Below are 24,800 nucleotides of genomic sequence, written 5' to 3'. Positions count from 1 at the left end.
GTCTCCTTCAGAACTTCAAATATTGTTAAGACAGTGGGAGGCCCAGAGTAAAAAAGGTTGAGAACCACAGCATTAGACTGTAAACAAGTAACGAAGAACAGGGGAGTGTGTAAAGACCTTCAGCTTTCTCCTTGAGGTGTTGGTGCTGGTCCAGCAGACTGACATTGGATCGGGGGCCCAGACCCTCATCCTCATCTTTCTGCTCTCCACCGCTGTCTTTCTGTTCCTCTTCCGTGAGCCCTTTCCCACGCAGACGCATCACCTTATGGAGCTGAGGGTCACGGCAAAAGAATGAGACAGAGTTTTTCAAGAACCATAGCAAATATCCACGACAGTGGCAGAGAGCCACAGAGCTGCCATAAGAAACAAAAACACGTTTCTCATGACAATCAATGACCATGCTGTAGTAGAGATTGCTTACCATCTGCTGTTTTCTAATCTTAACAGGAACATACGGCACATAGTCATCATCCTCTGAGCCCTCTGATCCAGACTTCTCCGAGTAGTTTCTCTGACAATTACACAAGTCACACAGCATTATACATATAATACAAACTGCATTCATTACATAGCAAACAGCATCACATAACGTTATAAAACAGTTCAGGAGCACACATTCTCTTCGTATAAGTGCTTATTTACACTAAAGCAGGGTAAGCTTTAACAAATTAAATCAGTTTTATCAAAACACAAACAAGCACACACTAGTTTGCTCAATTTTGACACATTTAACTCGTTATGTAAACCGCTAAAACGTACTTTTATAATTGATATATGAACTAACGTTATTAGGGAAAAATCTAATCGATGTACAATTAATCACACGTTTAATACTGTGAATGTGGGTGAGTCTGCTTTTCGAGTCTGTTTCCTTTATAAAGACCCATTTATTTACATAATAGTAACGTTACTCACCTTTTTGGGTCGGTTTTCTGTTTCCATGATGCTCGACGTTATTAGCTTTAGTATTACAATTTAGCGATAATATTTAGTGTAAAAATGTAAGATAAATGTTACATTATCAAGTATTGTTTTTACTCGCTAGCATGCTACGCTGCTACTGCGCAGCAGATTCGTGACGTACAGGTTACGTACACTACGGTGGCCCAAAAGAGACTAAACGAAACGAAAGTATCTCGGATCGTCCATATTTTTCACCATAATGTAGTTCCAAAAACATTATGTTGGAACACACAAGGAAATATTAGGCAGAATGACAGTTTTTGGTCACAATTAATCATTCCAATCCCAAATATTCTGCCTAAAATCTCCTTAAAAGGTCTCCGGTTTCAGAAGAAACGAGAGTGAATTAATGATAGATTTCTTTAGTTTGTTTTAGCATAAACTTTACCTTGAAAACCACTCCAAGGTGAATAACGTTAATTTGGAACTACAATTTTCCAAATTATTCCCATTTGTTTATTATATTGATCAATTTCTTATATTGACAGATTTGAATAGTACCAACATATAAGTTTAGAAAGCAAACACAACACATTTGTTTTTCTCAAAACTGTCATGTTTTAATCTTTCGGCATGAAAGATTTTCACAGTATCAAAAGTGAATAATAATAATAATAATTATAATAATAAAAAACAACAAAATAAAACAGAAAGCCAACATACACTTGGCCATTAATGGTATAGTATAAATCTACATTCCAAATGTTTAAGATAATGTTTTCTAGTTGAATATAACCTGGATAGAGTCAAAGATGTCGGAAAAAATATGAAAACAGAAACTCAAAACATTTCTCAATTGATCTCGATCCTTCAAAGGAGATTCAGATGATCATAAACCCAGAGACCCTAATATTCAACATGATGTCATATCTGTAGCTGGGATTTTTACCAGAAGGGGCTCAGTAAAAAATACAATGCAGACATACAAAGCTATGGAAAGGGCAGCCAGATGTTCCAAGTGCCGTTCCACCGTGGAGAGTCTTAAATCATCATGAAAAGTCCTTGATTGCAAATGTAAGTGAAAACAGATCTGAACTTGTCACGCACTAGTGGACTGAAACTACACGAGCAGAACTACTGCAAGTGTCTGGGATGAACAAAATGAGGTCATGCAGCCAAAACAAGGATGCACTGCTGGAGAACCAACTACAAACTGAAACTCACAACAAGAACGTGGTCACAGCACAGAACTATATCCAAACCACCACATGGGAGGATCAGCAGGGACACTACCATAAGATTTTGCTTGGGGAATCAGGGATTTTTGCCAAAAGTCAGTTTTGAACAGCATTCCATAAAGTGTTGAAGGAGATGGGAGAGGTTTGTAGTAGCCTACACTTGTCAGTTTTACTCATCATGCAAAGGAAACGTAGCTCATCTGCCCAACCTTCAAACTTGTGTATAAAAGTGACAGTCAACGGATACAGGTCTTTAAAATCAGTTTCTTTTTAGTGTTGATTCCTTTTTCTTTTCTTGAAAACGTCCAACGTAATAAAACAAAAGTTTCACACATCATACATTGTAAGCATATGCACTGATGTTCTCGTTGTTGTTCTAAAGGACAACCAAGTCCACGTGCACGGTTCACTTTTTGTGCATATTAACTGTCTAGGCTTTACAAAGTCGACTGTGAAATCAAATGACATAGGTGTGGTATAGTCTATCCAGATCTTTGTATTTCACATAGACAAACTACAAACTTAAACACATCAGTGAACACAACAGTCTTTTGCTGCCTTTTTACCTCCATTATGACAATCAGACATGATACAGCAATTTGAATTTTGCATTATCAAAAAATCTATTCTAAGACTACAGTATATTTGCAGGGTGAGTGACGTCTGCAAAAATGCATGATGGTGATTTGCAAGTGGAGAAGTACCTTTTAAAATCAACAGCTGAAAAAGGCTTGATGGGTCAAACTAAGCCATTGTTGCAAATTTTAAAACATTTTTATTGTAAAATAACTGTGTACATACGACATATAAAGCATATAGATGAACTGGATCAGTACCCGAATGTGTTTTAGCGACTTATGCAATAACAAGATGCAGGTTTTCGGACTGAGGTCAGGGTGCAGTGTGATTCCCCACGAACAACAGGTATAACGAAAACATGTTTGATGACTGGTGGTCAAAAATCAAGGTCCCGTGGCATAGAGGCAGAAAGGGCTGTGAGAGGGAGCAACCTTAGGCCGATCGAGTGTTAAGTACAGTAACCAAAGGCCAAACTGGTTTTTGATACAGTCTTGCTGGGAGGGGAGGGGGCTCTGTTTACCATCACCCATCTGTTACTGAGCTGCATTTGAGGGCATCTTTTTGAGGCTGAAGTTGGACCAGTTCACGGCCACCTTCTGTCGGGTTTGTTTAGCAGAGTCAAGGCAAAACCTAAGAAAAAAAAGGGGAAATTAAAAGAATGTTAAGCAGCGAGTGAGACTTTTACATCTGTATACAATTCTGGTTGGTTCCGAGAATGACCTGTGAGGCGATAAAGAGACAAGCGATATCTTTTCTATGTAAACCTTGTTGATATCCTAACGATGAGCACCAGGAAGTTTTGGTTACCCAATCTAGATTTTAGTCACTATATATGCACTTGGTAGCAACAGTCAAATCTCATTGGAAAAATTGCAAAATCCTATTTTGCATAACTGTATATTAAGCATCAGATATGTTCTAATTGACATAAAACAGTAATATTGTGAAACATTATTACAATTTAAAACAACTGTTTTCTCTTTTAATGTTTTTTTAAAAAGTGTAATTTATTCCTGTGATGGCAAAGCTGAATTTTCAGCATCATTACTCAAGTCTTCAGTGTCACATGATCCGCCCAAGAAACATTTCTTATTAATATCAATGTTGAAAACAGTTGTGCTGCTTGCTATTTTTGTTTACTGATGCATTTTTTCCAGGATTCTTTGATGAATAGAAAGTTTAAAAGACCAGAATTTATTTGAAATATAAATCTTTTGTTTAACTTTGTCTTTGCTGTCACTTTTGATCAATTTAATGCATCCTTGCTGAATAAAAGTATTAATTTCTTAAAAAATAAACTTATTTGTGACTGTAGAGCACCTACAGAAGTCTGTGATCACCATATTAGAGCATATTTAATATTTGTAAAAATATTAATATAAAATGTAACTAAACTAAACTTCTGTATTGTATCCAAAATATGAGCAACAATAATAATGGTGATGCTTGTCTAAAGAAACACAGCTAATAAACAGAGCAGTTTGTCTTTGGTAATGACTGGGTTTTACCTCTTGAAATATTCAACCTCACGATCGATCTCATCCATTTCGGTAGGGTCAACATCTTTGGGAAGGAACACATCATCTATCAGGGATAAAGGGGGTGAAAAGTAATGAAGAGCTGAACATAGTCAAGAAATATGATTAAACAGACCCACAAGATCAGACCAACTTACTATTTCCCAAATGTCACTTACCGATTGCATTTGACTTTTCCGTCTTGTTTTTGTTCTTATTTTTAGTCTTTCCCTTCGGTTGCTGTGCTTGCTGCTGTGAACTGTGAGTGTTGGAGGTGTTTTTAGAGTCTACATCCCGTGTGTCCGAGAGTTCATTCTTCCCCCTCTGCGTGTTAGACCCTGTATTATGATGACCGTTTGAGGCTCCATTGGATGACTGCTTGCAAGCTTTGACCTCTTCTGCTCTCTTATTTCCTGTTTTCTGGGAGTCTGTCTGCTGCTGAGTCTGCTGGTGGTTCTGTTTGGATCCACCTCTGGTGTTCTTATCTGAATCAGCTGCCCTTGTTTCCTGTGCTTTGTGCATCTCAGTTTTTGCCGTTTTCGTATTGGTCGCCTGCTCCTGAGTCGCCAGGTCCTGCTGCCGCTGATTCTGCTGTTTCTTACCCTTCTTTGTCTTGGATCCGACTGCAGTTGAGGTCTTGGTTTCAGGAACTGCATCGTTGGGTTTGGCAGCAGACGCGGTGCCAGGCTGGATGGACTCTGACCCCGTGGCTGGGCTTCGTTCTGGTGACTGAACACGGATGAGCTTGGAAAGACTGGGTGTGGAGTGGAGCCTCTGGATGTCTTTGGCTGCAGTGGTGTCCTCCCAACCGTTCACTATGTCTAGGTCCCTCTTGAAGTTCCTCAATGAGAGCGGTGCCAGATCCAGGTCTATCTGCTGCAGATCAGAAGATCCATTGAGGTGAGACAGCAGATGGTTTCCTTCCAGTGTCGCCGCCTTCTTCGGGAAGTCGTTGACGTCCAGGTTGAGGTCGTACATGCTGAAAGAGGCACGGATGGAGTCTTTTATGGTGTTTTTGATCTCCTCCAGACGACTGGTGAGGAAACTGTTAACTCGCTCCAGCTCCAGCTGAGGCCACTCCAACAGTCTGTTCGCTTCCCCATCATGAGTCGAATCATCTATGGGGTCGGGGGGAGATGCCGAGCGGGGTTCACCGATGGCTGCCTCAAGGCTGCCCTGAAGAGCCCTCTCCTTCTCCTGTTCAAAATTGTAGATAAAATCACTCACAATTGTATTTTTTAAAAGAATGTTGGAAGAGAAAATGCTGCATTTGCATAAAGACTACAACTGGCAAGGTGGCTTCAAAAAACTATTTCTGGAAATCAAAAAAGCCAAAGCTTCAAAGGTACAATCTGGAAACAGAAGCCTGTTAGAAATCAGTGGCTTATCAGTAATGAAATTCAAAATAATAATATTTTTAAGCATATTATTCAAGCACACACACAACCGTTCAAACATTTTTAAAAGAAAAATAAATAGAGAAATAATTGTTATACTTCATATATTAAAATGCAATTTATTTCTCTGATGGGAAATCTGAATAGTCAACATAAAAAGGTGTAATTTAGAATTAGTTATACACATGTAGCATATTTAGGAATGTTTGGAACAGCATTTCAACATACTACTCTTACTATTTCTGCAGTTTAAAGTGTCTATATTGCACACAGTCAAATGGAAAACACTGTACCTTTTTCTTCTGTTTGTGCCGTGCCCGTTTAGCAGCCTTGGCACTGTTGATGGGTTTGGGCTCTGTGCTGTTGATGAAGTCCAGGAGTTCATCCACATCTCGATGGTCTATGGCACTCGGTGGTGCTGCCGGGTCTAGATCCTGCCTCTGAGGGAGCTCCTCTTTACGGCGGGTCAGTCTGGACCGAAGCTTCTCCCTGATCTCAGCATAGTTCCGACTGGTGGGGGCAGCCGGAGGCTGTAGAGGGGAAGATGACGAATACTTTTATTTATTGTAGACAGAGCACACAAACATAATGTGTTAGAGCAATGTCTAAACATTAAAGATGGAGCATTAGGTAAACAGTACCGCGTTGTGGCCGAAGAACTCGCAGTAGCAACAGTCACAGTATTTCCCGTCCTTCTGATTGTTGGAAGAGGAAGCACAGGAGCTGCGCTCCGAGCTGCTGTCCTCATCATCTCCTTCTTCAAGCTCACAGGGCGGAGCGTGACACAACGACCCATTGGGCAACTTGTGCCCTTTACATGCCTGGTCCCTGCTCAAACAGAACAATACAACTTTAGACACAAATTTTCTTGATTCAACTTCAATTCATAAGCTTGTGATTCGGTTTCATTTGATTTGATATAGATTCATCTGGAATGGATATACTGTATATCAGGTACAGTACATGTCAATTATTCTCAAGGAAAACAAAAATACCTCTCAACTAAAGCTGTAAACTATATAGGGAACCCTGTCAGTTGGTACATTACTGTAATATTAAGGATTCAAACTAACAACTGATTAAGGATACAAACATTTAAATTTGCACATAAGGCAGTTTTCTATTATAATAAAAACTTTTTAATGCCATAATTATGTTTCTTGAATAAATATATACAAATAAACTGTGCCGTCTTAAAAAGCCGTTTTAATGATTGTTTTATTCAAACATACATTATATATTGAAGAACAGGTTGAGCAAAAATGAATGAATATGTAATATGGTGCATTTATTTATCAAAATGCTCCTCTCTAGGGTTCATTTTTCAAGCTAACAATCGAGCTGTAGACACTGAATGGCTTTTCTGAGGTAAATGTGACGATAGGTGACATTGTTTGCAAGCTATTTCATCGATGTCTTTCTGTGGTTGAAACACTGATTGTGTTGTACTGTATCTTTCAACATACAGTACCTTCTGATGTTCATTCATGTTTATTTCACGATATAACTAATAGTAAAGAGGAAGAGATGATCAGTAAGGCGGCTATACAGTGATCCGTCGTGCCAAAACGGCATTTATTATTTGAATTTCAAAACAACATTGACGGACTCTAATGCTGAGACTTTGTTTCATATCATAACAAAGCAATAAGTTTAGCACAAAGCACAAAGTTTATTGCGATTTATTGGATTGGAGGCACGTTACAAATAATGTTAAGTAAAGTTTTGTTTATATGCATCAACTGAAAACAGCATAGACTAAAATATCGATTCCTGGGATTTAAGAATAGAATCGATTAAAGCAAATGAGAATCAATAAATTGATATTTTCAACAAAGCCCTAACAGTTAACATACAGAAATGTAAAGTAATAAAAACAACCGATGACCAGTGCACGTCCACCGATGCTCACCTGCATGCCCCAGACGTCAGATGGCCAGCATTGGAAGAGGCTACAGGGCTGCCGTTACTGTGTCCGTTGCAGGGGTGACTGCAGCCGATGAGTGAGTTGCCGAGTTTGCCGTGTTGCGTGCTAACAGCGGGAATGTGGGAATTCTTGCAGGCGCTGGGCTTGTGCAGGGCCACCGGACTGTCCGCCCCACTCGAGTGCTTGGCTGCGGGAGAGTGAATGTTTGGTACCAACGGAGAGAAAGGAGCATGCGAAGGCAGCCCCGGACTAGCGGAGTTGACGTGAACATGCTGAGTGGAGTTTTGTTTGGGAGGCAGCAGCGAGGAATGCTGGGATGAGAGACCCGTTGGACTGTTGGGCGGCACTGACAGGTCTGCAGCTTGGTGGTGATCGTTTGGGTGGAACGCTTCACCTGGAGAGAAACGCATATTTTAATACTTTGGATATTTAGTTGTCTTTAGGGGACGTACAATTAGTTTGCATCCAGATGCAAGTGATAAATCAACTCTTCCATGTTAATTAAGAGTGACAGCAACAAGCAACAGGACACTTTATCGGTTGCTTGGTTTCTATTTTTTGCTGTGTTCAGTGGCACTGCCCAGTGAAACTTCATTGGTTCATAATCCCACCTTACATACTGTAACAGTTTATCAAATATCGAAATGTTCTGATTGGATGTGATTGTGACACTTTCCAGCAACATTTCCTTTGCAGTGATGTCTGACACATTCTTGTCACGTTGAGTATGTTAAGGAAATGGTGTAAATTTGAAAGCTTTGTGGCTCGCACCCATTACATAATGCGGTGCAATATTAACAACTGAAAAAGCAAATGGTGAAAGTATATAAATTAAAATGCATTAAAATATGAACTGTTATTGTGTACATTAAAGCTGAAGTGCATGCATACATATTCTCCCACACAATCCCTTTTAGTCTTTCTACTGCAACACTGCGCTAAAATTAGAACAAGCACTTCGACGTGCAATCAGATACATATGGAATTGGATATTACCAGATTCCATATGTAAAGACGCCTAAACAAAGTGGTAAATGACATTCTAGTAAGACTTTAACTTGATAAAGTTAGTAAATGCATTAGGTATCATGAATTAACAATGAACAATACTTTTACAGCCTTTATTGATATAGCCTTTACAGCCTTTATTGACAGCCTTAAGGACATAATGAATTGCTCAAAAGTGACAGTAAAGCCATTTAAAATGTTACAAAAGATTTCTATTTTAAAATAAATGCTGCTCTTTTGAACTTTGTATTCATCAAAGAATTCTGAAAAAAAAAGTATTACAGTTTTTCACAAAAATATAAAGCAGCACAACGGTTTTTAACACTGATAATAATGAAAAATGTGTCTTATATCAGCATTTTAGAATGATTTCTGAAGGATCATGTGACACTGAAGACTGGAGTAATGATGCTGAAAATTCAGTTTTGTCATGACAGGAATAAATTATAGAAATATTGTAAAAATATTTCTCAATATTACAGTATTATTGATCAAATAAATGCAGCCTTTGTGAGCATAAGATAATTCTTTCAAATATATTAAAAACTGTTACCGACCCCAACTTTTTGAAAGATACATTTTTACCATTACAAGTTAATTAACATTATTTAATGTATTATGAATGCACATGAATTAACAATAGCACATTTATAAATGAATATTAACCTAGAAGTATAAATGTACAAATAATTGTTGATTGTTGTCAGTTAATGATACCCAGTGCAATAACCAATAAAATTATATGGTGTTCTCACCAGGAGGAGTTGGTCGTCGACACATTGTCTTGAAGTGCTTGGGGTTGGTCTTACATAGATCAGTGGAGGCAGACAGTGTACCAGGAGAAGCTGCATTGGAATTCTGGGATGAGGGATGACTGTAGGGACACACTTTATTCCCGAATGTTTTGGCAGCCTTCCCGGGAGCATCATGAGAAGATCTCTTCTCATGGCAAGCTGGTCCCAACGTCCCGCCTACCAGGACAAGAAATAACACAATCAGTCTGTCTTATTTCTACAGCCAAATTCTATTTAATACTTAAAGGGGTCCTAATATGCCCTTTTACAAAGATTTTATTTTGTTTTTGTGGTGTACTAGATTATGCTTTCATGCTTGATTGTTCTAATTATTTTTCACATATTTTTCATTATTACAGCTCCACTCTCCCCAGTCTTGCCCGAACGCATTGTTTAGTTCTGGTTTAGTTCCTCATTCAGAAATACGAAATGTCCTGTGATTGTTTAGCTGGCCCAGCAGTGTGTTGTGATTGGCACCACTTAGCGTGTGTTCGGGAAATGTCACGCCCCTTCATAACCGCGAGCTCTACTCAATTTCAAACCAATTAAAATCTAATGCAGACTTAAGAATGTTAACAAACAAGGGGATCGTCCAGACCAGAACGGATTTCATGCACAGACTTTGCAAGCACGGATTTCACAGGACGTTTCAGAGCGGTATGTTTTTTGTTTGTTTTTCTTATACATTTTAGATACTATTGGCGCTTTTCCACTACACAGTACCAGCTCGCCTCGGCTCGGCTCGACTCGACTCGGCTCTGTTTGGTTTTCCACTGTGTAAAAGTTGTACCTGTACCTGCTTCCAGGTACTTTTTTTCGTACCACCTCCGGCGAGGTTCTAAGCGGGCTGAGGCGAGCTGAGGCGATACTAAAATGTGACGTGAAAACACGGCAGACTGCTGATTGGTCAGAGAGAATCGTCACTATTCACTGCGTCATCATTGCACGCGCCAGACGGAGTATCCTGAATAAAAAACAGCAAAAACAAAAACAAAAACATCCAAAAACAGCATACACTCGATTTCCTCCTTTGCCCTGTGTGTGTGTGGGTAGCGGGTGTGTCTCGCGCGTCTCGCGTAAAAGATTAAGTCACGGCAGTTTCCTGCGGCGTCGCTATGACGTCCAGGTACTATTGTGGAGGTACTATCTGCAATGGAAAACGGAGCGAAAAGCGAGCCGAGCCGAGCTGAGTCGAGTCGAGCTGGTACTGGTAATGGAAAAGCGCCATAAGTTACACGATTTAATCATGGTCTTTGTCAGAAAAAAGCATGGTAATACAAACAGTAATCGATCACAAAACTATGGTTGATTTTCCTAAGGGAGGGTGAACAGCCTTACAAAAGTGAGAGCTTACAAAAGCTATAGTAAACAGTACATCAACACTAATGTTGGCTAGCAGGCGAGCGTAGCAACAGCATACAACTTATAATTGGAACTGTTAATAGAAAAAGTCTCGGTTAAGTATGTAACCCTTGTTTCCTGAAGGAGGGAACGGAGACGTTACGTCCCGTTGCCACATTTGCTGTGCTCGCTGGGCGGCCAGCTCACTGGCTCGGCTCCTCAGCACAAAGCAAATGTCCATTGCATCAGCTTCCTTATTTATACCCGCGCTGCGGAGCGGAGCATGAGATGCAAATCTCACACGCCAAATTTCTTTGGCTTGTTTTGTTTACACTCGAAGGTGATTAGGTTCTCAGGCAAGATCCCAATACGTCGGTGACGTCGACGTAACGTCAAACGTGACCGACTGAAAGGGAAAACAACTACAAATAATAAGACATACTTACAAGATGTGATCCATAAACAACAGATTGTCCCAACAAAGAGGGAACTGCTCCATTTCAGGAGAAGCTTTTGTGTGTTGTCAAAGAGACGCTGTTTTTTCGTCAACTCGTTTGTTTGACCTTCCTAAGGCAGACGAACTTAGATTGGTTAAAATTTGAAACACTGTTCCTGAACATTATAATCCCAATGTTTATCGGTGTGCTGCACATTTTACGGAGAACAGCTTCCAGAAACTAAAGCCCCTTTCACACAGCGCTTTGAACCCGGGAAATTGCCGGCAAATTGCCAGAGCGCCTTCTGTGTGAACGCAAACTCGACCCGGGATTGATGCCGGGATCGATGCCGGGTTGGGGACCTAGTAACATTGCCGTGTTAAGTTCCGGAACGCGCGCTGTGTGAACAAAAGCCGTAATAATGCCGTGTCGTAGTGATGACGCTGAAGCCGGGATCGTTCGCCAGCTGTGAAACAGTACGTAATGCGCAAGTTTATGATCGAATCAGAGAAAAAAATGCACAAGCGTGGTTTCTCGAGAGAGAAATCGCAGCTCATAAGCAAACTGAAGACGCTGCTGAGACATTACATGTCACGTCGATGTCACGTGTCTTTACAGGATTTTTACGGGTTGTGTGTGAACGCACTCTCTGATTCCGGCAAATCACTGGCAGTGTGAATGAACCAAAATCAAACGAACTCGGTTCAAATCCCGGGTCACTTTATCCGTGTATTTTCCGGAATCTCTGTGTGAAAGGGGCTTAAGAGAGTACAATGCAGGCTACATAGCAGCAGCTCAGCCAGGCCTCGTCCGCTTTTTTGCGGATTATTGTTATTATGAATTCACAAACCCGGAAAAAACGCGGTGTAGTCCAAATGAGCCGTTCGTTGTAGTTCTTGAAAAGGGAATTCTGTAAAATAAAATATCTCCCTTTGGAGTGGACTTTGTAACCTTGGAGCTTTGTAACCTTGCAGATCCGTTTTTATGCTCAAACAGCAACATTAAACACTAACTTTCACTTTATGAAAACCACTCTGCAGACTACACGAAAAGTTTGATTTTTTTAAGAAATTTGAAAGAAGCGGTTTATTTTGTCACAATGCCTGTCTGACTGTACATTATCCTGCTTATTACACAGTTAAGTACCAAATAAATCAATTAATGAGCATGACATATTGATTTGAGTTTATCATCTGAGAATAAAGAAGAAATTATGGAGTGATATGAAACCTGAAACTTGCACAGTTAAGTAGAAAATTGGCTTCCTGAGGCGGTCAATTCAGTGGGCATTATACAAAAAAAATCAGAACACACAATGCTGCAATTGACCAATCAGAATCAAGTGTTGAAGAGTGCCATGTAATGAAGTAGAAAGACGTACCCTGTGAAAGTGTAGGTGTGCTGTGGTTGCAGTGAGACCCTCCATTAGAATGAGCCGAATTCCACAGGCCAGACAGTTTGCGTGCGGAGAGGAAGGAGCTGGGGTCCCAATCCACCGAGCTATGCTCCGGATAACCATTCCCGCAGCTCTGAGATTTACACGAGGACGAGTGGGACAGCGGCACCTGGATAACAACACATCCATCTTTTAGACAAGTGACAGAAAGCAAAATGTGAGTCTGCAAAATCTTTTAGGGATCTCTAGGGGTGCATGGGAAATTATGTTTCACTAGACATGCGAACGCTATCAGACTTTTTTTTTTATGTATTATGTACACAGGATTGTCCTCAATGACCTGAAAGCTGAGCTTTCCTGTCTAAAGAAGGAATGGTTTTGGTCACACATGTGACACACTAGGTATGTTTCCATCCACCTATTTTTATCCGCATTTTGGGATGTTACATAGAAAAAAACGCTGGGTGGAAACGCCAAGATGCGCTTTAATTCTAAAAATGCGCATTAAAAAAACGTATTCGCTCAATTGAGGCGGATACATTGTGGGACAGCGGCATCCTATAAGAAGACAAGCACATAAACTAAGACGGAAACACATTTAACCAATATATCCCTCGATGCGCAACAAAAAAAAACTTGTGTGTCTTTGTGTCAGCAGTGGATGAGATTAGATAACTGGACTAACCAGCCGACCAATTTCATCGCACAGGCACTGCATCTCAAATTTATCATTCTGAAATGCCTGAGCAAAAGTCTGTCGTCAGAATGCTTTGGTATAATGACCTCCCAGAAGTGTCTCGCATGATTGCGTTCCCAAACACCAGGCATCCGAATGCAAGATAGCATGACAGCATTAATTGCGTTTCGTCTGCGCGTTCTAAGACGTAAGTCATTTATGATGTAGGAAAAAAGAGCCACAGTGGCTTCCCCGATTGCAGCAACTTTCATTTTTATTACAAATATTTTGCGACAATTTCCCAGGAAGTGATGATTCTCTTGAACACATGCAATCGAAATGCTGCTTTATTTTTAAGTTTTAGCCTATATTCCAATTTGGCGCATTTAAGTTAAATTCATGAAAACATAACTACTGATCTTCATGTAATCAAAGGATAGAGGCAATATATATATATATTCTGTCTCAATTACCTGCGTAGTTTGCTCCTGAACCGTTCTCCTCTCCTCCTCTTCCACACTCTTCCTGCAGCTCTGGCAGATCCACAGCGGCACCTCACCCAACAGCGACTGAGAGAGCGAAGGCACGGCGTCTGCCAGCTTGCGGCCCGGAACCTCCCTCAGCAGGGCCTGGGACAGCGCAGGCACAGCCTCCGCCAGTTTGGACCCGTGACTGGGGAGCCCGTTCACCTGGCCTGCCCCCCAGTCTTTAAACTCCCGATGGCACAGCAAGCAGCACGTATGCATGGACTGTGTGATCAGAGCAAACGAGTTAACAAAAACAGACGGACAGATTGTAATGAGCTCTGCATCTGAAACCAAGAAATTATATTCACTAAAATATCTATGAATTTTTAAGGATTTTTCATGCCTGAAAATCAAAAATTCCTTGATTTGTCCCAGTATTTCATGACCGTGGGAACCGTAGATATCCCACAATCCTGTGCAAGTAAGACAAATTTTAAAAAGGCATCCAATGGAGTAAAATCAAGTTAAATGGGTCCATAAATTATTTCAATGATTCATTTTCTACTAGGAAATAAGCACTGCAGAAATATTTGCTTGGTTATGTCTAAAGATCATTTTAATTTGTTCTAGATCATTAGAGATAATGTTATAGTGTTTTGGAAGAAACCAGTTCATAAAAAATATTCATACAAAAATGCTGTCTGTCAATTCAATGACTGACTGGTCAGTAGAAAAGCTTTTTATAACACGAACTCAATAATTAAAGCATGATTCTTTGCAAATAAGTTGTTAAATTGTAAAACAGACCTCTGCACATATATCACATTAGAAATATCAGGGTTTTTTAACTGTTTCAACAATACAACTATTATAGAAAATTGAAAGGGTTCAGCAAGACCTCTGTAACCCACCAAAACAAATACCACACATTCAGAATCCACTGTACACACTCCAATCACGGCAAAAGCATTGTTAAATGCATAAGCTCAAACATTTTACCGTTATTAATGTTTTTGTGCATTGCAAGTGTAACATTTTAGAGTGTTGCAGATATTAGCAGGTTGGTAACACTGAAAGGCAGCCAGAATTGAATCGTATGACAATAATGTAACCATTGACACATAGTAAATATGCCTCTTAAGTCATTTAATGCACAAACACATAGTAATTGTGTCAGCGCATAGAGTGGGACTGTGGCTGGGTTAGTAGCGCCGCTTTAGCTTGAGCTCTACAGAAATAATTTAGTAGCCACAGCAATAGACGACAGCAACACACACTGTTAGCTTTGTGCTTCACGGACTTTCGCTTAGCTTTCTTGAACCAGCTAACGTTATATCTAAACAACCAGTGTCGTATAAAACATTCAGAAGGTACGTTACTGCACTGCTTGGGGCTATTAAAACGGTGTGAAGGCAACACGTTTATTTATTTATATCGTTGCATAGGTTGCGAGCGAGCTAGTGCTGCTCCGCCCGTGCAGCGCGAGAGCAAGCGTAGTGATGGGAAATCCGACTAATTTCCCAGAAACGATTCTTTCGAACAGTTCGTTTCGAAGAACCGGTTCCAAAACAGATTCACGTATTATTTTACGTCGGGAAGTAATCGCGCCATCACATGGTCCCTCAAAGACATATCTATAAATATATATAGTCCATCCTGGCGTGGCATATTATATGCAAACTGCACATATTACTGTTTATTAGGTTTTATTTTCTGTTTTATTTTACATTTTATAAAAGTGTAATTCCAGGTATCCGACTCCTAGCTCAGTTTGTTTTCGACATGATTCGGCTCATTAAAACAAAAGTCATTTTATAATTTACATTTACATTAAACAATAATAAGATTTACATCAGCATTGTCTATTGAAAGTGCTATTATTTTAATAAAACGCTTTGTGTTAAAATAAACTATTTTGAGACTGTAATTGAATCAAATCATAAACATTGTCATTACGATTGTATATTTTGTTATAGGCTATTCTTTTTCACCACATCACTCAAAATGCTCTTACTATCACATTACTTACCGGCTTCAACTCCATACAAAGCGTAAGTTTCTAAAAACGGCTGTCAGTCAGATGTTTTGAACCGAGAACTGTTCTGACAGATTCCGTCCGATTCGTGAACGAATCGTTCAGACCAATTTTGCGAATCGGTTCAACCAAATCATAAAAGATCCGATTCCAAAGAACAAGTCGTTCATGAATCGGACATCGCTAATCAGGCGCTACAAAACGCAAAATAAGCGCGAAAACACAAATAACTGCACGTGCAATAGAGCCCTAAATAAAACACCCGTTAAAATAGTTTACAAAACCAAGTCTCTAACAGCGCGAACCGGCTCGAGGAGGTGTGCTGTTGGATGGACGTGTTAGCATTAGCTACCTGATTGGTCCTGCTCGCTCCTGCATCTCCTCCAGCACCAGCGCCTCCGCCTGCTGTCGCCGCCGCTGCTGCTGCTGCTGCTCCCGCATCGCCGGGCTTCTTCGACAGGCTCTGCTGCTGCTGCTGTTGCTGTCCCGACACTAAATCCTTGGCCCCGACGCCCTGCTGCTTGCTTTTTTTTCTCGCCATCGCTTTAGTCCGTATTATGCCCGTCGGCTGGTCTCCAGGCTCGGTGTATAAACACAGTTTCGGTTCTTGTGGGCAGTCTCGAATGCTCCCTGTTCTTTCTCAAGGCAAGACAACAGTGAATATGGCGGAGGGCTGGCACGCACACACACACACACACACACACTCTCACACACACACTCGAGCAGGTTCAGGGGTCACACGTACTGATGGCAAACGGCTTCAGTAAGGTAGGGGAAAACCGAGGACTCCATGTTTAATGAGGGCAAGATTTCCAGGTGACAGAATACTGTAAGTGAAACTACAGTAGTGCAGGATAGAAGGAGAAATATCAACATAGCAATCACGTGCAGCTTTAATACGTACATGCAAATATGTTCTTTGATGAGAGTAACGCCAGTAAAATGATACATTAAAATAAAATATCCCTTTTTATGCGCTTATGTTGTGTTTAGAATATTATATGATTTAAAAAAATATATATTTTTTATATATATATATATATATATATAGAGAGAGAGAGAGAGAGAAAGTAGCATTTTGAAAATCCATCTATACACTGTAAATAGTCAATACGTAATGACAATATATGTGTTTACATTGCTTTAACCAATTTTCAAATTTTGTATAAATTATACAAGACAAGTTATTCAACTCTTTCAAAGTCAGTTTAATAACATTTAAGTTGAATTGACTTAATTTTAGGCAGCAACTTTTTTTTTTTTTTTACATTGTATCATACAAAACTTGATCTGTATTTAAAATATATATATTTTTAAACTCACAAAAACTTAACAGTACATGCATATTTCTTTACCCTGTCATACATCATACAGCTTCCGTATCTTATTTCTCTGGTTGTTAATTCTGGGTAGCTGTATGATAATACATGAGACATGTTTTTCATACACTATTTAAAAAATGTATTAAATATACATTGTCTGTTTATAAAGATATATTCTCACACCTTTAATCTCCCTTTGTCAAACATTAAATGTCCTCATGTTGCTTATCCTGTAATTCTACAAATGTAAAGTTGTTTAAAAAAATAAAACTTAATTTCTCCATTTAGTTTACCGGTGTTGTATGCTGAAGAAAAAAAAGTCTGAGAATCCCGACTACTTGGCAAAATATTGTCTTCCGTATCTTACAGTGTATTTGTTTGGTCTTCGACTCAAATATTGTCATTGTAATATTTCACTGTTATTTTGGCAGTTAGTTTATAAGTTTCATTTTGAAGTAGGAAAAAAATGACACTTCAATATTTAGGATTTCCTTTTTATTTTACAGGGGAGAAACAAATGAAATGAAACAAATGGCTCATGATGAATACAGTGAATAGTGAACACATGGCAGATCAGATCAAGTGACAGTAGTGATATAGAAAACATTTCAATTTATTGAAACTACAATTGTTAGTGGTTACTGTAGTATTGGCAGTGATTAGGATTTAAGAGTTTGAAATACACGCAGCACTGATTTTTAAGAATGCAGTTCACAAAAAAAGTGTATTTTGAATCCTCAAATGAGCCCCAGTCATTGCTAAAGATCTGTTTAAGTACAACTCATCTGAATGAGTTGTTAAAACTTTTTTTTTTATTTTTTTTTTATTTTTTTATATCTGAGATTAAAACAATGGTCTGCCCATGACAGGGCAATTTTCCTGATGCATTATTTTCTAAAAACAGGCAAACATTTGCTCTGCAAATTAGGATATTCTATGTTGGTGAAACAAAAATATAGATTGCCAAAAGTTCATTTATTTGCCTTACAATTAAAAATACTATATTTTCAGAGATTTGCTTCATTAAGAGATTTAAAGACACCTTGATGTGTAAGTAAATTATGGTTTGGAGGCACATCTTTGTCTCGTTTGGTGAATTATGTTTCAGTCATGATTACATATATGATTAAAGGCAGTGAGGTCAGGAAGACAAGGTTTTGTATGGGTTGAGCACATGTAAGTTAGCTTCAGGTCACTGTGAGTTTTGAGGTGTACCACACAGAGTAACACAGTTCTGTCACTACAACCGCTGCACACTGCCTCCCTTTGGTTACATTTACACAGTCTTCTGTAAAAATCACGCTCATCGCATTCAGTGTTCTCCATCTCCACATACTTTCAAAATTCTTGTCAGTGCTGAGTCCCAAAAAAATCCATGGCTATAAGCTGGAATACTTGTGAAGAAACCGGTCGTAGGCGTCGTAAATCGCTTGCCTGGAAGTCAACAATCAAGCATGAAATTCAAAAGTTAATGCATGTATTTAAAATGATTGGACATATGGTTAATTCCCTTGATTATAAGCAATATGCTACAGTTTAAGCACATAATTAACATTGATCACTATTAAAGGAATAATTCACTGAAAATTATTACCCCACTGTTCAAATGTTTGGGGTCGGTAAATTTTTAAATCTCTCTTACTGCATAATAACATTTGTTATTATAATCAATGTTGAAAACAGTTGTGCTGCTTAATATTTTTGAGGAAACCATAATACAATAATTTTTCAGGATGAACAAGGATAAAAAAATAAAATAAAAAATTAAAAAATTATGCAAAACACCATAGAGAATCATGATGAATGTAGTGCATATGATTTGTGTATATTCAAGTTTTCACTAATAATCTTGACTTCCACACTAACAACTACGTTCCTAAGAGAAGCTGGGATTTGTGAACGAATCATTCCTTTGATTTGGACTTTTTCAATGAATTGATGTAGTTTATAAAACCACTCTAAATGTTTCGTTCACTGACTAAATAATCCATGATTTTTTGAAGCTTGAATAATTTTGCTTCATTGTAACTGCATGGGGAAAAAAATAAACAGAACATCTTCAAAAATGAAGTGTTCTGCAGAAGAAATAAAGTGGTAACACTTTACAATAAGGTTCATTAGTTAACATGAACTTAGAATGAACAATACTTCTTCAGCATTTATTAATCTTAGTTAATATTAATTTCAACATTTACTAATACGTATTTGTAAATATTAGTTCATGCATTGTGAACTAACTTGACAATGAACAGCTGTGTTTTTATTAACTAACATTAACAGAGATTATTAAATACTGTAACAAATGTATTGCTCATTAACTAATGAACCTTATTGTAAAGTGTAACCAATAAAGTCATACAGGGTTTGGGTAAACTATCTATTTTTACTCCATGGATATTTCCCTTTTCTAAAATTTGACTGTGCTTACCGAAACAGTCTTTGTTTGAAAAGGTAGGCGCTGATGTGACCTCCATTGAGGTAGCGAACCTCACAGCCAGGCCAGATCTCCTGTAAGCTGCGTACTCCAGTGCGGGGAATATAAGCGTCTTCCTTTGCCTGGACTATAATGATCAGACTGGGATCCACAGGCACTGGAGACAAAGAATGCAAAAAAGAAAGAGGATCGAACCCAGGAACACAAGCCAAACCATGTCCAAAACAAAACAGATGTAGTACCTGAAAAATTGGCGATGTGTGTGCATTCGTCCATCACTCCCTTCATGAAGCAGAGAGACTCCCGAGGCAGCGACTGCCGCTGGCCTGTCCCGTAGGTGATGTTCTTAGCATGTAGCATGTCCAAATGAGGCCCGCTGCTGCTCACAGCGGATAGCATCTGATCTAGTCCGTCTCTCTCTCTTCGCCCCATCAGCAGGGCTGAGTCTGACGCGTGACCTCCAGTCCCGGGCTGAGAACACGAGGATTGTAGCCCCATCTGCTGGTCCCTCTCCGGCGAGTGGAGGTCGAGAAGGTCATGGCCAAGATCCAGGTCAGAGAGACTGTCAAAGCTGCCCGGGGCATTTTTTACGAATTCCTGGCCCATACGGAACGAGTCTGTCTGAAAATCAGGGGTGTGTCAGTGAGTGATTAGTCAAAAATGTTGCACATTCAACATCAGTCATGTGATGCAAGGAACAAATCATATCTTCCTCTGTGATCTTTTGTAGTGTCCACAAGCTAAATCACAGCAAAACTCTGCCACAGAATAACATACTTACCCCACAATACTCCAGCATACTGATGATTTCTTCCTCATAGACTGTGTGAGCTGCATACTGCTTTTCCAGTTCTCTCCAGTTCACAGCTCGACTTAAAACACCCTGCAGAATAATAATAAATCTGATGTTAAGAAAGACACCCAACTGAGTTATTCAAATGGGAATGAGTAACACATGGTGACATAACCATGTTCTGATGATATCAAGTCACTGACACAGGAATGAAGACGTAAAGTTATTCATAGCTACAAAGTTCAATAGCTAAGTGACTAATACTGTCTTTATGTCCTGGGAAGTCCCTACATACCAGGGTTATTATAGTTAAACTAAAAAAAAAAAAAAAAAAAAATGATATATATTCGTTACATGCTAAATAAACCCTAATTGAGATAAAATAAAATAAGAAAACTTAATTTAGATAATTGCAAAGGCAACATCACTCATTTTTATTTTTATTTTTATTTGATGTATTAAAATAACGTAAAGGAATAGTTCACGCAAAAATGAAAATTCACGTTGATCCAAACCTGTATGAGTTTCTTTCTCCTGCTGAACATAAACGAAGATATTTTTAGACGGTAGCTGTTGAAAGGATTGAACTATCCCTTTAAAACTGAAATAAAAAGTAAATAAAATCAATACACACAACAAAAAACCTAATATAAAAATAAAAACTAATTTAAAATATGCGTGAAACCTGAATCTTAGAGTACATTTACATGACAACGATGTACTAAGAACGGAAAAGTTGTTCCTTTGCGTTGTTTTGCGTACACGTTATTAAAATGATCCCCGTTCACACGGATCGGCGAAAACGATTAAAACGCTGTATTCTGCTGTCAGGCCAGTAGTTGGCAATGTGGCTTTGTAAAGAAACCCTACACGCCTATAGACTGAACACATAATACGCATGCACATGATTTTTAAAAACTAATAACAGTTTCCAGTGTTACTAAAATAACACTGCTGCATACTTTTTCACTTTCTTTTTTCATTTTCTGACAAATATAAGCTAAAATGCAGGAGCTTTTCAGCACTAATGCCACTGATGCTTTATCTATGTGTTTTATCATCACTTACATTCTTGTGCTGCCACAGAGCCTTACATTTCATACACCTGCTTAATAAGCAGTATTTTCTGGGAGGATTTATAGTTATTGATCATTAAAAGATCACAAATTGCATTCGAACTTAAAAGTAGACAACTGACTTGATAAATCCAAACTAAATCAAGTTTAAGTTTCTCACCGGAAATTATGATTTTGTGGAAATTTCTAGAAATACAACCAATCCAAAATGACTTGTAGGCAACATTAATACGCCACAATATGATGCTAAAACATAGTTGTTTAAATCTTACTGTGGTAAAAACACTTGAAGCAGTCGTCCAGGATAAACAAGGTATGAGCGGAATTGGTTTGGGCCAGTTTGTTACAGCTAATGATGCCATCTAGGAAGAAAATGAGTCAACAATCGATTTGTGATTTGTTATATAGGATATGGAACAGGTTCTTCTGAACACAGTTGATTGAAAACTACATGTAGTAATAAAGTCATATACTGTAAATGAGGAATGCAGAACCTACATGTCCGCCCATAGAGATGCCAGTCATGCCCAGAGGCCAGAAACCCTCTCGCTCAAGCCAATGTAACAGCACCGCAGACTCCAGGATCAGTGCTCCACCCATCACAAACAGGTCTGATACGTTCTTCAGACTGGAGCGACTGCAATAAACGCAAATCATATACATTGTAATAGTAAGCATGCATTGTTCATACTAACGCTCCATATTACAAAGACATGGGCAAGAATAGCTTCCACCACAGCTGCTGCCAGTAATCAAACACTCACAGTTGGTCTTTAGGTTTCCTGTATCCATGTACAGATCAGAGTCAAGGAGGTGTCAGATGAGATATAGTCATTTTTGATACTAGGAGTCTACATGGCAAACTAATATGTCTATAGTTTAGCATTTTTAAGGATATAATAAGGATTCTCCAACAGAAGAGACGCCATCCCTGATTCTTTAACCATCGGCCTGGCCATAAGTGTTCGCCTTCTCCAGAAAAACTGGAAAAAAATCAATAAAAAACATAGAGATGCATCAAATTTAAATAAGACACTAGCTGATAGTGATATGTTTTGGCCGATAATCGATACATATTAATATTAAATACTATTTAATAGTTTTTTTTTTTTTTTTTTTATAAATTTCACTTTTGAAGTTTAGTTTATATTGTTTATCCCACTTCATAAATGATGCTGAGATTGAATGGAAGCACAGCCAAACAATGGCAGTTTTTGCACACTCACGTGGTCTCCTGTTCCAGCCAGGTGAATACAGACTGGCCTGTGCCTCTTCCATTTCTTAGGTACAATGAACTGGAATCTGGTGGTAAAGTTGAAACAAAATGTCTTCATTTAAAGGAACTTTGAATACAAGCCACACAATAAGTCACATTAATCCTTCACATTTGCATTCAATGTTTGTGGGTGATTTGTTTTGGCTACCGGGCTTTGACGGACTCAGCTGGCAAGATGCCCGGGACAAAGTGCTCCAGTGGCGATATGAAATGACCGTTGTGAATTTTGCAGTCTGTTTGATCTTCTACCTTTGGGCACAGCGGTAACACACAGTTAATGGATCATTATACATTTTTTAATTGTGCTGAATAATATACAGTATATGCATATACTATAGTTACTATTACTAACAATAATGTCACTTACTTTGTCAATAAATACTGGGTAGTCCCTCTGTACCAGATCTTTGCACCTCTCCCTGTTGCCAATAATCCTCCGGAACTCAAATATTCTGTAATACCCATAAAGCAATTTAAATTAAACAAGTTAATATCATTAATGGTGCACTCAGTGTCAAGCTGGTTGTCAATGTGGATGCAGCATCATCCGAATGCTAAACTGTTACTTTTTGTGGGAATCCACAATAAGTCATGATTAATAATTTGCATTATTAATGCATTTTTGGTCCTACACACATATCCATCCGTTATGAATGTTTATTTTTGTTACAACAAAAATAAGCCATACATCAACAAATATAATGTTTATACCACTGCTAATTATTATTTTAGCATTAATATTTTATGAGCAATTATCAAAAAGTTTCTGTATAAACTTCACCCCACTATCATAAGTGAAGTCATGATGCAATTTGTTTTTATTGTGTCTAGTTTACCTTTTCAGGTCCTCTGGCTTCCCCCATCCTTGGATGAAGAGTTTGGTGAGGAGAAGCCTTCTGTACAGAACATCAAGCCGACTCACACCCATTGACAAAAAAACATTCTTCTGCAGAGAACAAAACACACTTAATCAACATAATCCGTCAGTCAGCTTTAGGCTTTACACATTCCAGTATATAAGAACTGAGCAGCACAACACACACTAAACAGAACACCAGCTAGACCAGGGCTTTTCAATCATTTAGATGCCATAGACCCCCACATATGATCATCCTCGTGTCAGGGACCCCATCCTAAAATTTAAAAGGCATCTATCTTTTATACACTGAACATTTTATATTATAAGTGTAGTATTAGTTTCTATTAAGTTACATTATTATATATTTTTTTTCTACTCACTATACTGTTTAATGTATTATTTGTTTATTTTATTCTATTTTAATATAATCTATTTCAAAGATTAATTACATTTTTTATTTTAATCACATTTGTATTCCATTATTTTAATCTAATCTATTAATTTACTTATTTAACACCCATTTTTAAAACCCATATACGATAAATTATTATTATTAAACTTTTAGAGGGTCTTTTAGACTAAAGGAATTCACTTAACTTAGTTTCTGAAACAGAGCATAAGTTAGACACTGGACATGTCATAACCTCTCATTCATAATGAATGACTATTGAGTAACCACTGACAGCCATACTTCAATAGGTTTGTGTGAAATCTAGAACATCAAAATGATTATCGGGTTTCTCACATTGCCCCTAAACGATGAACAATGTTTGAACATCCCACACTGACTGTCTGTTGTAAATCTAATCAGCTGTCAGTGATGAAGCTGCAGTAGAGTAAGTTGTAAACAAAGTTACTAACTGCTTGTCTCTTCAAGCCCACCGATACTTTAAAACAAAGTGCGGATGAATGGACGTAAAGAAATAAGCATATACCTCGAGCTAAAAGGACGGATATATGGGTTTCTCAGAAGAAACTGGATCAGTGCAAATGACAGAGGGCGAATTCCATTTGATGGTGCAGCGCCATCCCAGCGTTCAACTCACTGCCGGAAGTAGTAACTCTTCTTCTACGCTCATGATCGGCAGTGATGTACTCAGTTGCACCGGTAGATGGCGGTGTTGTACAGGTACATTTTACAGTCGAGAGCTACTCAAAACTATACAGGATTCATTTCAGAATGTCTAGTGTAATTTTAAAACCGATCCTACCTCTATATCATATTCTTATAGGATTGTCATAGGATTCCAACATAAAATAAATGTAAAAAAAAAAAAAAAAAAAAATCCATTACCATTATTATGATTTCTTACATATCCCTGTTG

The 24,800-nt window shown here is 38.5% G+C and overlaps 3 protein-coding genes across 3 annotated transcripts in view; all 3 read right to left on the bottom strand.

The window, feature by feature from the left end:
* Positions 1 to 1,103, bottom strand: part of ddx41 (DEAD (Asp-Glu-Ala-Asp) box polypeptide 41) — a 7,985-nt gene extending 6,882 nt beyond the window's left edge. Inside the window, exons 1-3 of the mRNA XM_084430286.1 lie at positions 916 to 1,103; positions 422 to 511; positions 118 to 271 (exon numbers count right to left, since the gene is read on the bottom strand). Of these exons, the coding sequence (XP_084286412.1) occupies positions 118 to 271; positions 422 to 511; positions 916 to 942 (271 nt within the window). The 5' untranslated portion in view covers positions 943 to 1,103. The remainder of the gene's footprint in view (positions 1 to 117; positions 272 to 421; positions 512 to 915) is intronic.
* Positions 1,104 to 2,393: 1,290 nt separating this feature from the next.
* Positions 2,394 to 16,421, bottom strand: fam193b (family with sequence similarity 193 member B). Its single transcript, XM_084430193.1, has 10 exons — positions 16,068 to 16,421; positions 13,687 to 13,962; positions 12,523 to 12,706; positions 9,325 to 9,540; positions 7,547 to 7,955; positions 6,276 to 6,462; positions 5,928 to 6,164; positions 4,417 to 5,434; positions 4,229 to 4,304; positions 2,394 to 3,350 (listed from the first exon to the last, which is right to left on the bottom strand). Exons 1-10 carry the CDS (start codon positions 16,254 to 16,256, stop codon positions 3,254 to 3,256), a joined length of 2,889 nt encoding a protein of 962 aa, XP_084286319.1. The 5' UTR covers positions 16,257 to 16,421; the 3' UTR covers positions 2,394 to 3,253.
* A 1,089-nt stretch (positions 16,422 to 17,510) lies between these two features.
* Positions 17,511 to 24,548, bottom strand: abhd18 (abhydrolase domain containing 18). Its single transcript, XM_084431224.1, has 13 exons — positions 24,411 to 24,548; positions 23,453 to 23,562; positions 22,984 to 23,068; positions 22,765 to 22,865; positions 22,567 to 22,642; positions 22,239 to 22,323; positions 22,105 to 22,132; positions 21,839 to 21,977; positions 21,613 to 21,702; positions 20,253 to 20,354; positions 19,714 to 20,092; positions 19,466 to 19,628; positions 17,511 to 18,471 (listed from the first exon to the last, which is right to left on the bottom strand). The coding sequence occupies exons 2-13, from the start codon at positions 23,542 to 23,544 to the stop codon at positions 18,417 to 18,419; spliced, it is 1,395 nt and encodes a 464-aa protein (XP_084287350.1). The 5' UTR covers positions 23,545 to 23,562; positions 24,411 to 24,548; the 3' UTR covers positions 17,511 to 18,416.
* Between the last annotated feature and the right edge of the window lie 252 nt (positions 24,549 to 24,800).

Source organism: Rutilus rutilus (assembly GCF_951802725.1).
Source record: "Rutilus rutilus genome assembly, chromosome: 14".
NCBI classification, from domain to species: Eukaryota; Metazoa; Chordata; class Actinopteri; order Cypriniformes; family Leuciscidae; genus Rutilus; species Rutilus rutilus.
Note: the sequence above shows the minus strand (reverse complement) of the source record. Positions and strands in the feature narration are given on the sequence as shown.

Excerpts from the sequence above, each read along its gene's own strand:
- fam193b (XM_084430193.1), bottom strand. The coding sequence starts at position 16,256 with ATGGCGAGAAAAAAAAGCAAGCAGCAGGGCGTCGGGGCCAAGGATTTA. Across the intron at positions 13,963-16,067 it reads GAGCGAGCAGGACCAATCAG|TCCATGCATACGTGCTGCTT; the intron begins GTAGCTAATGCT and ends CTGATCACACAG. Across the intron at positions 12,707-13,686 it reads TTCAGGAGCAAACTACGCAG|GTGCCGCTGTCCCACTCGTC; the intron begins GTAATTGAGACA and ends GTTGTTATCCAG.
- abhd18 (XM_084431224.1), bottom strand. The coding sequence starts at position 23,544 with ATGGGTGTGAGTCGGCTTGATGTTCTGTACAGAAGGCTTCTCCTCACC. Across the intron at positions 23,069-23,452 it reads AAGCCAGAGGACCTGAAAAG|AATATTTGAGTTCCGGAGGA; the intron begins GTAAACTAGACA and ends TGGGTATTACAG. Across the intron at positions 20,355-21,612 it reads CTTCAAGTGTTTTTACCACA|GGTGTTTTAAGTCGAGCTGT; the intron begins GTAAGATTTAAA and ends ATTATTCTGCAG.